General features: G+C 35.7%; 1 protein-coding gene across 5 annotated transcripts in view; it reads left to right on the top strand.

Annotated features, from left to right (window-relative positions):
• The window catches only part of KLHL13 (kelch like family member 13), a 72,725-nt gene extending 56,750 nt beyond the window's left edge, over positions 1-15,975 (top strand). For all 5 annotated transcript variants that reach the window (XM_032196023.1, XM_032196022.1, XM_032196024.1 and 2 more), the window contains 4 exons: positions 45-241; positions 5,102-5,897; positions 13,022-13,135; positions 14,437-15,975. In XM_032196023.1, coding sequence (XP_032051914.1) covers positions 45-241; positions 5,102-5,897; positions 13,022-13,135; positions 14,437-14,924 — 1,595 coding nt within the window. In that variant the 3' untranslated portion in view covers positions 14,925-15,975. The remainder of the gene's footprint in view (positions 1-44; positions 242-5,101; positions 5,898-13,021; positions 13,136-14,436) is intronic.
• Positions 15,976-16,175: the final 200 nt, after the last annotated feature.

Raw genomic sequence — 16,175 nt, 5'->3', positions numbered from 1 at the left:
CCAATCAAAATGATTATATAAACTTACCTATGCGTCTTTCTCAGGAGGAATGAAAGAACAGGACTTAATGTGCATTAAGCTTCATGGTGTGAACAAAATAGGCCTAAAGAAGATCATTGATTTCATTTATACCGCAAAACTTTCCCTTAACATGGACAATCTTCAAGACACTCTGGAAGCTGCTAGCTTTTTGCAGATTTTACCTGTTTTGGACTTCTGTAAAGTGTTTCTTATCTCTGGGGTAAGACTTAATTCTTGTTCCACATTTACAATAATAAAGACTTGTCATTGTTCTAATCACAAAAACATAAACTATACAGAAGTCAAAATTAAGTCTGTCTTGACATTGTTTGTATTTTGGATTCACAGAATTTTAATTTTGAAATTTTTTCTTCTGACCATTATGTTTAGTATAAGTTTGATATCAATATTATACCACATTAAAATTCTTCTAATCCTCAAGTGTGTTGCAGTGATGGCATAGTGATTATAGATCTGATTCATTACTCAGTATCTTAGCTCATGCCCTCACATTCTATATCCTGCCGTAAGAATGGGACTTGCAGAGTTTAAGTGGAAAAAAAAAAGTAGATCTGTCTGCTGTTTCCAAGAAATGTATTAACAGTCAACCTCTGTGTTTTGTAGAGTGCTCATAATTGTGACTATCACAGAGATCTTTACATCATCATCGTTGTAAACCAGTGAACTTGGTGTCAGCCCTTTTAGTAATTTCTTTAGAGGACATAGTACACTTAAAAAAAAAAAAAAAAAAATGATACAGAAACATTGTTATATTAGAACGGTAGCTATGAGAATGTTGTTGATTTCCATATTTTGCTAGAACAAAGTATGGCTTTGAATGCTTACTGGGAAATGTCTTTTCACAGTGACTAAATGAAGCACTTTTATATGTGGAGAACAGCCCCCAGAGTAGCATTCCTCAGTCACTATTACTCTTTGTTTAAAAGAAGAATATTTATGGAGCTTGTAGCACGTATGATTGTACGCAGTTAGAACAAATAAAAAGTTCGCCCTGCAAACTAGTATACTGTACTTGCAATGCAGTCTATTTACAGTTTAGTGTTGCACTGCTAATTTTTATTATTGAGATTAAAATCTCAGGTCGTGAGCCCTGTCTGTGGGAAATGCTTTGATAACCTTTTTTTTTCCTCTTCCTTCCCTTTCTCTTTGAGTACTCATGTCTTCTTTTGTTGTGAGTCTGTGCTTTAGAGAAGCTTCATTCAAGTTGAATGTTAGAACACTTCTGCAGTTTTCTCTGTATTAAAATAGAGTATTAATAGAGTATTAAACTAGAGAATCCTCAAATATTGAGGTCTCAGTATTTGGAAGTCTGTCTTGGTTAATTGAGAATCGGAGCAAAATGGTTTCAGTTTTGTGGTAGAGTGGGATCTAACTCTGGGGCTGGTGCTCCCAGCTGCTATAGAAATCCACATTTTCTAAAGTAGGAGTTTGATCAACTCAGTTTTCTGAACTGGTCAAATGCCTATGCTTATTTCTGGACTTCTGTATATGGAAGCTCACAAAACAAACAGTTATTTCAGGGGAATGTAAGTCTGTTTAATCTTAAACTCTTTGAAATGCCACGTTAAATGCTCCATAGCCTAACAGTCATTGAAACAAAAAGTTAGATGCCTGAATATTGATGTTCTGTGCAAGATCACATGAGTTATTCTCCAGGGTGTTTGTACTCACTGTGATTTTGCTCTGCATCCAGTTTTGTAGTATTCTATAGTCAACTAAGTTTTTAACAGAGCTTGAAGTGATTGTTTCAAAATTTCAAAGAATTAGTTCAACTGCTTTTTAAGGGGGAAGTACTCTTGCATTTTTTTTTCTGGCTGTAGTAATATAGTTGTGTTCAGCACTTTGAAAAGCTTCTTATTTTCTGGAATTTTTACTTCTGCTTTGTAATAAGTAATCGCAATGAGTAATGTGAATGAGCAGCAGCTCTGCGCAGTAGTCAATGCTCAAGTTAAATAAGTCTTATCTAAAATTTGTAACTTCTTAGGATGTTGCTTAGGTGTTTGTCCCGATGGCTTTTAGCTGTTTTGCATGAATATGCAAATATGCAATATGACTAGCTACTGGATTTGTTGTATAAAGTTATATATTTGTCTGATATTTCCATTCCTCCCATTCACTTCAGTAGGATTTCCAGAAGTAGCAGTTCCTTCTGTTTGTTGATGAACTCCTGATTGACTGACTTCCTTACAGAACAGTTTCCACACCTCTCATAAGTACCATAACGTAACTCAAATGTATTGGAGAATAATTTGTTAATTTGCTGTAACAAAAATAGTTTAAATACCATTCTAGTAACTTAACCCTGTCTAATTTTGAATGTTTAAGTGGAAGGGACTATAGCATTCCCTTCTGTTGAAGGGTTGTTTTTTTTTTGGTTCAGGACTTCAGAATCTCTAGTGTATATTTTTGACAACTTTTTTTGGCAACATAATTTAGCATGATGCATTGTCTTAGACCACAGTGATATTGATAATAGCACTTCTGGTGAGGGAAGTAAACTTTAAGAAAATATTTAATATGGTATCCTGTTTTGAGGCGAGTGGTAGACTTGTTAGTAAGCCAAAAAGGGCATGATTTTGTGAGCCTAATGGGTAGTACATATGATTGTAATGATAGTAATAATAATAAAATAATCAGAGTACAATGCAATTCCATTAGGTTAATTAAAGCGTTATAGGGAAATTCTATGAGAAGTTGGAGGGCACTGGAAACTGTCAATGTGATGGTCATCTGTCACTAACGATGAGAAATTTGACACATTACTCAAGTGCAGACATTCTAGGAATATATTCGATTGGATAGCTGTACAGTATAACTTAATTATGCTAATACATCAACTGGATGCAAGCACTGGGAGAAGCTTAGAATAGCCTTTTGTGCTGGGCACCTGATAATTGGCATGCATTCCACAATATATGTAAATAGTTCATTGCAACCAGAATCCAAGTACCGATGGTATGTAATCTGTACCTTTTTTGCTTGATCTTTTGATTTCAAGCATGCCTTTTCTATATGCAATAATACATTTCTACTTATCTTGACATGGAGAAAATTCTGCATCTCTATAATTGTATACCAGTAGATGTATTCAAAAGTAAGTTTTTTAAATGCCATAACTTCTTTTGCCCCTGTTAAAAGTTGCATTATAATATGTCATCTGTTTGCTAACAGGTGATTTTTCATTCCTTTATCTTTTCATTCCTTTATTATTCAGCTTGATAGAAATTTCAGAAGAATGTACAGTTTCACTTCCTTAATTTACAGTACTGTTACTTCTAATATTCACTTAATATAAGTTACAAAGCCTAAAAGGAAATACACAGAAATAAGTGTGATACCGTCTCTTAAAAACAGGTGGAAGAGGGATCAAAATGTTTCTTGAGCATCAGAGAATGTTTTATAAGCATTGCTAGATGATATGAGTATATTTTAGTGTAAACAATGTGGTCTGTTTTCTAATATAAAAATAATTTCTGTGTATGTGTGGTGTAGATATTTTATAATAAAGATCCTGTCAGTCTGCGTTTCTTATAGACAAGATAAAGAATCAGATCCAGATCCTTTGATTTTTAAGAAGGTGATTCAAGACTTGTGAATGAAGGTTTTGTTGACTGCAGATCTTAATTCTAGAAAAATGAGATCAGTTTCTAGTGAATAAAAAAAATCTGCTATTCCTATACTTACTAACTTTTGGAATTGCCCATTATTAAAGGGCAATGTGATCAGACTGAAGTTATACAGTACTCTGTCATGGCCAGAAAACTGAATGTTTCTGTATTCTTAGGCTGCAGTCAGGTCATAGTTCTCACTCTTACATGTGTGTATTTATATATACATATACATGCACACATGAAAATAATTCAAAGATGTGGCAGCTTAAATTTTTTTTTTTGGCATTAAAAATAGGAGAATCACAAAAAAAAGTTGTGGAAATTGCCAGCATTGAGTAGGACTGACATGCTGTTGGCTCAATCTGTAAGGAGACTTTAAAGCATGTGCAAATGAAGCTTGGGCCAGAATATTGAATGCAAAAAAGCTGCAATTCTCAACATGAGTCTGAAAATTGACTTGCTGTGCGTATGTACCATAGAGCCTGCAGAAGTGAAGTGACTGGGTTCACTGAAGTCCCACTTAAGTTATGTCCCGTCCCTCCCATCTGTTTTTCTCCCCTGGCCTTGAATGCTGAGTGGCCCTAGAAATGTAAGGAGTCTAAAATGTTATAAGGGTAGATGCAGCAGCACCGTAAAAGGTATGGTTACCAACATACGGTCATTCAAGTATTGAATTGGTATGATCCATGCTAATAAAGATTATCTCGTGCTGTGTATTTTTAAGGGAAATCCTAATATGTTCATTATCTTAAATTGCTAGCTTTGTTATTTTTGACTATGATATGTATGTAATTTTGAACGTATTCTGTAAGAGTACCATCTTAATTTACCAAAGATGCAAAAATGCAATTTTATTCGTTTCTAAGGAATAAGTTGTCCAAAATAAGTAGAATTGGAGAGGTAGCTGTGTCATTCTCTTTGACAGCATTATAGAATCATAGAACAGCCCAGGTTGGAAGGGACCTACAAAGATAACCAGGTCCTACCTTCCTTTGGAAAACAGGTTATAATAATAAAAGCTTTAATAATGTTGGAAATGTCTAATGGAGAGCCCTACTTTTTCATCATTCTGCGTAACTTTGAGCTAATCGCCATTCCTTTAACTGTATTTTCAATGTTTCTTACGAAGACATTTGCAGAATATTTCAAAGTCAGAGTGCTTTATATTTGCTATGTATCATCATTGTATAATGTATCTGACATAATATATGCCATCTGCTTGTTACTTGTCTCATTTCTTTGTTCAAAATAAGGAATACCTTGGCTCTCCCCTTGTGGTCATGAATATATACATCACATTGAATATTTATTTGCTCATATATAAACCACCTTGAGCATGTCAAGTGTTGAAAATGTTGCTGATTCTATAGTATTCATTAAATTCTACATTATCATTTAGAAACCAAATTAAGAAAGTGTTTTGATCCCTTTTTCCATTTACTTAACAGGTTTCATTGGAGAACTGTGTTGAGGTTGGGCGAATTGCCAACACATACAATCTCACAGAAGTGGATAAATATGTTAATAATTTCATCCTGAAGAACTTTCCTGCATTATTAAGTACTGGTGAATTTGTGAAACTCCCCTTTGAACGTCTTGCCTTTGTGCTTTCAAGTAATAGCCTTAAGCACTGCACTGAACTTGAACTCTTCAAGGCGGCTTGTCGCTGGCTGCGGTATGAGGAGCCTCGGATGGAGTATGCTGCAAAGCTAATGAAGAACATCAGATTTCCCTTGATGACACCCCAGGATCTTATTAACTATGTTCAAACAGTGGACTTCATGAGAACTGACAACACCTGTGTAAACTTGCTTTTGGAAGCCAGCAATTACCAAATGATGCCATACATGCAACCAGTTATGCAGTCAGAAAGAACTGCCATTCGATCAGACAGTACTCACTTGGTAACGTTGGGGGGAGTGCTGAGGCAGCAACTGGTTGTGAGCAAAGAATTACGGATGTATGATGAAAAGGCCCACGAATGGAAATCACTAGCTCCCATGGATGCACCAAGGTACCAGCATGGCATTGCTGTGATTGGAAACTTTCTTTATGTAGTTGGTGGACAGAGCAATTACGACACAAAAGGAAAGACAGCAGTTGACACGGTCTTCAGATTTGATCCCCGCTATAACAAGTGGATGCAAGTCGCATCTTTAAATGAGAAGCGTACCTTCTTCCACCTAAGTGCCCTCAAAGGACATTTGTATGCAGTTGGTGGTCGAAACGCAGCGGGCGAGCTAGGTAAGCATTTGTCTTAAGTGTGACTTCTTGCCTTTCTTCTTAGGCCTTGAAATGCTGTGCTGCCCTTTGAATGGGTGGAGAGAAAAGAAATTGAAGTTGTTGCCATTCAGTTTCTTTCTGGAAATCCCAAAAATGCTTAGAGAAATTTGTCTGGATACCATTAGCAACTCATTTTAGAAGGGCTTCCACAAAAAAAAAAAAAAAAAATTAAAATACATATCTTATCTACCAATGCAAAATATCCAGTCTCTTCAACTTTGTCATCAGTGAGTGTGTCTGCATGTGTAACTGTGTACATGTATGTGTGTGTGTATATATATATATATATATATATACAGTTATGATGTAACAAATATATAATTAAGCCGGGAAACCAAAACTACTCTTTCCTCTCGTAGGGGAGAGAGAGCCTTTTAAATGAAAGACTATTACAGGAAGTTTGCATTTTGTAAGATCCAAACTTTCTGGAACAGTCAGTTTTAAATTTTAGTTACCTTTTTTTTAAAGGTGAGCTAATGAGATTTAGATGTTCTGACATTCTGTAATTTTTAACTACTAAAAATACTCTATTTTGCCTATGATCTTACGAGGTAATGTACCATTAATATAAATGACTTGATGCCTCTTTTTTTTCCCCCCCTCCTCTCCTTGCCAAATGATTATTCATTTTATTCACCTCTGCCTCCACTGCTACCCCCACACAATCAGAGAAATAAAGGTGGTTGGAAACAAAGAAGAGAGACATGGTATCTTTTAATTTAAGAAAGAGGATGGTCCATGTTGGTCCATGTTTTCCAAAGTTGATAGTGTTTGCACCCAAATCAACTGTAAATTTGTCTAAGTGCTTTGAAATTGAAATGTGATTGTGTGTAGCATTTTAGCATGCTAAAATATCTAGTACAGATGTAACATTTCATTATTTTCTTTGCTGCTTTCATCCCAATACTCAGCTGTGTCTCATCACTTCTTTGTGGTGGTTTCTCTTGTTGCAAAGATTTCATTTTTACAAATACAGTGATACAGAATACTGAGAAACGTTTACTTGAAACAATAATAAACCTAATTTGTGCGGCAACAGCTTAATTTTTTAATTAATGCATATCTGCTTTTCAGATAAACACTTTAATGATCGTATTGCAAAATTTCTTAAGAAATATGCTGTATTCTGCTAGTACTAGACAGAGCTGGGCTAGTTTTGTTCACAGTTTAAAATCTGATCTCTCTGAAATTAGACCTCAAAAGTGTTTCTGGTTTCAGAAAACATTGGAAACAGTTTTGCAAAAATTTGTTTTCTTTAGCCAATTTCTGATGTAAATACAGAGATTTTCATAGGTTTTCTTGCACGTCACTTTGTATACCTGAAAATAATTCTAAAAAGTTGAAACTAATATGTATGTATTGTTATCTTGAGTGTCAGAAAACCTGACCTTTGTTGAGCTATTTTCTACTGATGTGAATTAATAGCAGATGATCAGATTAACCTTCTGTATTGTACCAATATTGTACCAATTAAGTAGAATAGGGTTGTAAGAATGCCAGTGAAAAAGTTGGTAAGTTGTTACCAAGCCAGTGCAACCTGCATATAAAACAGGCTTTAAGTGCAGTGTTTTTATTAGATCAAGCAATATCATTCTGCAACTTTAATTAAAATACAAAATTTATCACCTAAGATTCTTCTGTAAAGATATCATTAAAATGCTGCAGCGATTTACACACAGGCCTGGAAAACCTCATTGGATCACTCTATGGGAAGAGCACTCAATGAATGTTAACTGTTATAGCTGTCTCATGCTTTGATTTGGGTCTTGTTTCTTTTCTTCTTAATTGTGAGGCAAGTCACTTTTCATTTTCATGTTTCTTTCATAAACCTTGACAGCTGAAAGATGAAATCCAGCTTTAACTTCCCACTTTATTTAGATGAGGAAAACTCCAAGCTTTTCATACCAGAGAAGGTCAGGTGTGTTGGACAGGTATTAAAGAATTTGCCCTTGAGTTCAAACTAATTTCAATCTGTTGTAAGAGAGGGAAAAATTACAAAAACCTGAATTCAGCTTCACATAAGATCAGCTCTTACGGAAAAGGGTCAAAGGATTAAAGTTAATAAAATGATTTTTATTTTTTTCCTCCTGGAGAAGTACTGGAATAAAAAATATTTTTTGAGGTTCTTTATCAAGTATTTCCAAAACAGTTTTAAAATGTTTAATCTTCTGAGAACTATAAATATCGCTTTGTAAACTCAGTATGTGCTTTCACAGTAATAAACTGCTACTGTTTAACAATGCATGACACTTCAAGAAAAATTCGGTTCATTGGTAAGGACGAGTAAACTGACAGTATGTGGTACCTGCAACAAAGTATGGGAAATGTATCTGAAATATACTGAATTCTGGAATTGAAATATACTGAATTCTGGAATTATAATTCAGACTTCAAAGTATGCACCAGTCCTAGGATGTTTTAGCGTAATTCTGGTTTGTTCTTTTTTTTTAAATGTCACAGCAGGCACCTGCCAAAGGTATTACTAGAAGGCAGAGAGAACATCACTCCAAGACTAGCTTGGAGAAACCAGGTGTGCATAAAAAGACTTATTGGAAAAGGAGACAAAGGCAAAAACACATGTGGTTCACAGAGATATTCAAGAAGCAGTGTCATAGACAATTTCTAGTTGCGCAGAGCACAGGATACTGTTTTCCCATCTTAAAAAAGTAAATTTTTATTATTTCTCAAGGAGCTTAGTTATGGTGCCTGATGCTGGCAGAAGCCATGCCTTTCATTATTTATTAGGAAACTTACGCAGTTAGGTACTGATGTTTCAGGCTCTGCTGTTGTTTTACTTGTTATACTTCATTTTACTCCTTACTTGAGATTTTCTATGTGGGATTTTCCTAAGCACTTTAGAGTATGTTGGGCTGTCATTGGTACCACCTTCACGGCTGCAGTAAAAGCAGATGACTCATAGCTTAGGGAAGAACAGCTATGTGCTCTCTTGACTCCTGGTCCAACAACTGGAGAGGCATTTAGTTATCAGGTGGCCTCTGTCATAGAATCATAAAAATGGCTTGAGTTAGAAAACTTTAAAGATCTTCTGGTTCCAAATCCCCTGCTATGGGCGGGGATGCCACCCAGTAGATCACGGCCCAAGGCCTCTATGCTGATGATGTTTAACTCTCAAATCAAGCAATTCTTTGATTATGTTTAAAAGAAAAAAAAAAAGCAACTACTTCTCATTCATATTTTAGATGTTGGGTAAGAAGAAAAATTTACATTACTACCCTGTTGGGCTCTCTATTGCCTGTGTAGTACTGTAAATATCGAAGTGTGAGCTAAAGGACCCCTTTATATAAGCTGAAGTGACTCCTCACTATGCTAGGGGCAAAATTACTTGGGGCTTTGCTTAATTTAACCAAGTAAGCTTTGAGTTCTTTAGAAGCATGTTGTGTTGTAGAAAATATAATAAAATGAAGATCCTAAGTTTCTGGACATCACACACAGTTGCTAAGTACTGCTGTAATAAACCTCAAGACACAATACAAGCTACTGACAGAGAAATGGGAAATATCTATATATTCCTCAAATAACACCACAGATGGCACTATAAAGTGAGTGCAGGCTGAGCATCCCTTGGGACTGCCAAAGCTTTGTGTCCTTTTGAGATTGCTTAATTCTATTAAAATGTGGCCTGTCTTTCCTTTATTATTGGTAACAAACAGAAGTTCCCCTGTTAAAACATAGGTAAAAACTGATTGGAATAATTCATGCTTTTGAGAAATGGATTAATCTCTCATCCTATATAAAATATACAGTTGGGTTCGATAAAATAGTTCTTTTGAGTGCTTTGTCAACTGTACTCAGTCTAAGCATGATATACAAAACGTTCTGATGTCTGTTAAAATAATGGGCACCTTTAAGTAATAACTGGAATTTTAAATATTTTCTTCTTCCAGTGTACTGGGAGATCTTGTTAAAGGAGAGAAATGGAATGACCTAGCAGGGAAACAACTATGTACATAACCCAAAAAGAACAGTAGGGTTTTTTCAGCTCAGAAGTAATTAGCTTTATTTTAGAGCACACTAGACACAAGATTTGAGTTTGGATGGTTTATCTGAAATAGTGTCAAGCAGTTCTTTATCTGTATTGGTGATGTTCAAGAGAATTTTTGAAGCGTCAGCAGAAATGAGGGATCTTGGGACACAGTTGCATTTTTTCTCAAACAACTGATGTCTTTACAACATGATGATACAGTGATGTCAGTAAAGTAGTATATACCAAATTCTTCATGTATTACCTTCTCTTGCTAAAGTGATATTTTGGCTAAGGATTCTCTCAAACGGAGTCCATAGTGCAGAGCAAGATCAGCAGTCGTCTAGTGTTGAATGTCATGTTACATTGCAGTTTTGTGGTTATTGATGGCTTTGTTATTTTTGTACATACTCTGCTCTTCCTGTCTTTATACTGTATTTGAAATCGAAGTTCCTCACCTCAGTACAGAATGTAAGTAGCGTGGGAAAGAGGGTGCTTTTGTTTTTGTGAAAGCAAACCGAACGATTTTGGTGTGCCATGGCAGCTAACAGCAGGTTGGAAGGGTCTGCTGTCAGGGTAGAACTGGGACAGCTATAATTACTTGCACGTCAGATCTGTTTTTCTCTGTTCTTGAAATTTCTGCACATCTTTGTTTTTCTGATTGCTAAATAGAGCAGAGTAAAAAGGACCTCTCAATTTTAGGAAATAATACTGGAATGGGTGAATACATTTACACAAGAAAGAACATAGATACATTTGAGGATTGCACAAATACTGCATGTGGTGCCAGGATCCCAGATCTCAGAAACACAACTCAGATCGAAATGCATGTGTAATTTGCGGAATCATATTTCAGTGTATACGTATCTTAATTGGTCAAGGTTCTGTCTTCTGCATTCACTGGCATTATGACAGTATACATGTATATCGGGGATGGATATAAAAATTCTGAAGGATGTCAAATGGGAAAAATTCCAAGCATTTTAGGAGAGATTTGGGATTTTAAAGTCAGGCTTGATTTTTATGTTTTAACTTCTGTTTGTAGAAGAAAGCTTGAATGCTTTTTCTTACCTTTCCTTGTGCAGACTTTTATCTGTATGTGTAATGCAAAATGCAGCCTGAGACTCATTTCAAATGTCTGAGTTAGGACATTGCAATAATAAAAGGGCTAGATTTTAGGAAAAGTGCTCAGTGATCTCTTAGAGGAAACATGGAAACTTCCCCATTCTGGGGAGGTCTTTTAAATCAATTTTATCATGTCAGCAGTAGTGTATAGAGACATTTTACTCCAGTTGCTTTAAATCTTTTTTTTTTTTTTTCCCCATCGTATAAATTTATATTTCGGCTCCTGTTTTTTGGGGGGGGGCAAGGTGAAAAAATCTAGTGTGCTGTAACAATTTAGCAGTTTTCTTGTGCAACATCTTTTTTTAAACCTTATATTATGCTGAACCCATTGTAACTCATTTCTGCCTTTAAAATGTCAAGATTCTGTTTTTTTTATCTGTTGATGTGAAATCCTAGGCTGTAAGTCACCATTCCTTAAAGCTGGCTCAAATTTTCTACACTTGATTGAATAAAAGCTTGTTCTAGAGCAAGTAAAATGCCAGTTTCAGACAGATTACATTTTGCATGCATAGTCCATAAATATCTCTCTTCAGAGATTAAGCATTATATAACATGCATTAGAATCTGATTCTTAATTATTTAAAATGAGATTTAATATGTCTAAGATAACGCAATTATTGGTAGTTGCTTTGTGCATCATAAGGTCACTATATTTTTTCAGGATCTCTTATCCCTCTGGTCATATTGTACTATTCAAGCCGTCAGTCTCTATAGCTTGCTCAGATCCATTATTCAGTATTTTTCTGTGCTTATTGTGTAGACATTTTGCTGGAACTTTGCATCTTTTCCATCCCACTTCCAGGAGAAGATTCCTCCTTTGAAACTATGTCTTCTGCAAGGATGCCTGGGTTCTGGGTTTCTTTTTAACTTCACAATTATTTTTACCCTTCACAATTTCTGATTTGATAAATCTCTTGATCATTCTAATGTTCCAATTCACAAAGAATATTGCACAAATAGAGTTGTGTGTCAACACAGGTGCCTCTTCTTTCTGAATTCATAGAATCATAAAATAATCCCAAGTCTGTGAGGACCCACAAGCATCGTGGAATACAACTCCTGGCTCCAAATAGGATCACCCAAGAAACAAACCCCATGTCTGAGAGCAGAGCATTTTCCAAATGCATCCTGAACTCCAGCAGGCTTGGTGCCGTGACCACTGCCCTGGGGTGCCTATTTCAGTATCCAACCACCCTCTTGGTGAAGAACCTTTTCCTGACCAGGAAAATATCCAGCCTGACTGTCCCCTGTCACAGCTTCAGTTGTGTTTCAGGTGTTTCATCTTGTATTTTTTAAAGCCTGGCTGTTGTAAACTTTGAATTAGTGGTCTGCATATGTTGTGCTGTATGTTGCTGTACACATACTTAACAAAACATTGCTAAGACAACAGATTTTTAGTCAACAGTTGCTTCCCTCTTTTGAGGGCATAATACCATTTCAAAGTGGAAATGTTAAGAACATCAATCCTGATTTTCTGTGTGAGTGGAACGTTACTGAATAAATGGGTCTGGAAAGTTCTGTCTGCCAGATCTATTGAGTCTCTTTGAGACAGGTTTCAAGTTTACCCTGTGTCTCTCTACAGCAGGCATCAGAGTCAGTTGTACAAAAAGAAGGGGTAGAAAAGCTGAATGCATCCATCTTAATCACCATTTTCTCTGGTGTCCCATGGCTGTACCTCTGGTAGGGTTCAGGAGTTGGCCAGATTACGTGTCAAGTAAGAATGGGAATTAGATGAGTGGAAGGCAAGAAAGCAAGATTTTTTTATTCCTTTTTGTTCCTCTGGGACAAAGCTTGACGCTTTTTCTGTATTGCTTCTATACATAATATTCAGTAATTCCTTTGACACTTTCTCAGCTAAACAATGTTTCCCATTGATACTTCCTCTGTTTACGAATATATTAATGCCACTACTACTATACTGAAAGCCAAATTCTTGTGCTAGATTCAACTTTTCTATATTCTCATTTGTTTTAAACAGCCACTGTGGAATGCTATAATCCCAGAATGAACGAATGGAGCTATGTTGCAAAAATGAATGAACCCCACTATGGTCATGCTGGAACCGTGTATGGAGGTTTAATGTATATTTCAGGTAAATAATTAATCATGCCATTTCTATCAAATAATTGCCTAACTTTTTCTATTTCATGGGAGACGATAAGAATTAGTCTGTGGTCACGATATGTTTGCTGTGATTTAAGTAGTGACACAACTTCACATGGAGCCAGTCAAATACCATATATACTGAGGAGTCTGAAAAATATATATTTATTAGGTTATGCATTATATAATGAATAACAGCTTTTAATTGCAAAGCGGTTATTCACTTTAGCTGTCAGAATACATTTTTGATAGCAACAGCACATACACTAATGTGGCAGTAGCCATTAAACACATCCTTGTTGATGCATTTTTGAAAGCACTGGATATTTTAATCCTTTGAAGAAAGGCATCTGCCTTTGCGAAGGCAGATAAGACAAAGGGATGAGTTGTAATGTTAACCACAGTTTACAAATGATGACTATTTTCATTAGCCTTTCACTATAGTATTCATAGTCTTAAGCATCACTCAGGTTATAGCTTCATTCTGTTTTTTACCTAAGCTGGGGAAGTAGGTTTTCTGAAAGACTGGTATCTGCTCATTTTCTAAAGATTCAGTCTCTCAGTGATCTCTACTAGCTCTATTCAAACTTTATTTTTCTATCAGTGATGGAAAAGATGAGACCCCACACCTATGATTTCAGCTCATTGTTCTAAATACTTACTTTTAGGTTAGCATCTGCTGTCATCCACAGGTGTTGTCCTTTCAGTGATTGTGGAGAAGGTGAAAGGAGAATATAACCCTGTGTATGTTCTACTGCAGTTTTAAGGAAAGTAAATGTAAAGATCAATCCTTTGTTGTTTCTTTGTCATTAGTTTCTTTATCATTAAGTTTTTCTTCAGAAAGCTCTGTGGTAAGGACCACTTAAAATGTAGTAACATTGAATCAAAAATTGAAAGAAATGGATTCCTGTTTTCATGATGAAATAACCAGCAAACCAAACAAGTGTTTTTTTTTTTTTAAAAAAAAAAAAAAAAAAAAAAAACATACAACAACGTTTTGCAAAATGAAGCATGGGTAACAATTTTTTGTTCTTTTAATCTGCCAGTAGCATTTTATATAATTAAGCACTGTTACATATGTTGTATAATGAAGCACGTCTCCTTTCTCTTTTCATATTTAAAAGAACAAGGTATATTAAAAATGTAATTCGAAATGGAGTAAGTATCAGATACTAATCTAAGGCAATGTGAAGAACTTCTAGGGAAGACAATTCATTCACTGAAGTGTATGCTTTTGCTGTTTATTGGCTACTAGTGTAAGGACTATTCTAATGTGTCTTATTTCTTTAGGTGGAATTACACATGACACTTTCCAAAAGGAACTTATGTGTTTTGACCCTGACACAGACAAATGGACTCAGAAAGCTCCGATGACAACCGTCAGAGGTCTGCATTGCATGTGTACTGTAGGAGACAAGCTTTATGTTATTGGTGGAAATCACTTTAGAGGAACAAGTGATTATGATGATGTTCTAAGCTGTGAATATTATTCACCAACTCTAGACCAGTGGACACCAATTGCTGCCATGTTACGTGGGCAAAGTGATGTTGGGGTTGCTGTCTTTGAAAATAAAATCTATGTTGTTGGAGGATATTCTTGGAATAACCGGTGTATGGTGGAAATAGTTCAGAAATATGATCCAGAAAAAGATGAGTGGCATAAAGTATTTGACCTTCCAGAATCACTTGGTGGCATTCGAGCCTGCACTCTTACTGTTTTCCCACCAGAGGACAATACAGGGTCACCGTCTAGAGAATCTCCTCTTTCAGCACCTTAGAAACATCCCTTGACTTACGATGTTGTAGTAACACCTTTGCACTGCATCACGGAGTCTATTATTTTTCTTCAGTAGTTTCTGTTAGGCTTAGCCTACAGCATTTGGTACAATTACTGGAAAAAAAGACTTTGACATTATTTGTGCTGTTTGTCTGGCCTAGAATGTTTGTCAAGTGGTTAACAAAAAACATGTACTCACACGAGCCAAATGTTTAACAAATGGGAAGATATTGTCTGTAAAATGTATGAATTAGGTACGTTATTAATGTTGTGTATTGGGTGTGAGGTACCTTACAACTTAATTTGGAAGCCCAGTGAGTCACATTTGAAGACTTTGTATTGAACTCATTCTTTCACTAAATTTCATAATTAAAATCCATTTTCTTTCATTTTTTAACTGCAGATTACAAAGGGAGGTAGACTACATCAATGTTAGTTATAACAGAAGGTTGCCAAGGGGCCTGAGCTACCTCCCTCTTTTCACAGAGTATTTTTGACATATCTGTTTACCAACCTGACGTGGGTTTGTTCAGAGCATACGAAGTTTCTTAGGCAGAGGGGAGAAATAATTAATTTTAAAATATTAGTACTATACAGGAATTGGACCTTGTAGAGGCTGAGAGTTTTTTATAACATGAGTGTTTTTCCTGAGTCAGTTGAGTGATGCTTCAAACACAAAATTTAAAATATTTGGGTATTTTTAATTCATGTCTTTTCAGGAATTGGCTTCCACCAACATGGGAGCACACACTATATCAAATGGGAATTCAGTGCAGTTGTATATTCTGTTGTACACCTGTACTGAATATAGTTAGATAAGGGCTAGAAACATTAACTTAAGCCACTGAATTTGACCGAAATTTTCCATCAGTTTAAATTTAATCTTTTTCTCCTTTGCTGTTGAGATAACTTGCATAATGTGTCCTCTGTATAGTCTCAGTTAATAAGGTTATTTAGCACAAAGTGCAGCTTCAGCAGGAGAGCTGCTTTTGCTCAGTGAACTTGGACTACCACATTTTACGTTCTTTTGTTCAATAAAACTTTTAACTGCAGTTATTCAGTCTAAGCTACCTCATTAATGTATTTGGTTTTCTTTCTCTGCCTCACTGTATCCAGGATACGCATTACGTATATCTGTGTGGGTAGATTAATTTGCTAGGAAACCACTGCAGAAACGATCGTGAATGGGTATGTTGACCTACTTTTAAGAAACTATTTTGGTCTGATGTGTCCATTTTATTGTTAAGGACTA

This window comes from Aythya fuligula, chromosome 13 (genome assembly GCF_009819795.1).
Source record: "Aythya fuligula isolate bAytFul2 chromosome 13, bAytFul2.pri, whole genome shotgun sequence".
Taxonomy (NCBI): Eukaryota; Metazoa; Chordata; class Aves; order Anseriformes; family Anatidae; genus Aythya; species Aythya fuligula.
Note: the sequence above shows the minus strand (reverse complement) of the source record. Positions and strands in the feature narration are given on the sequence as shown.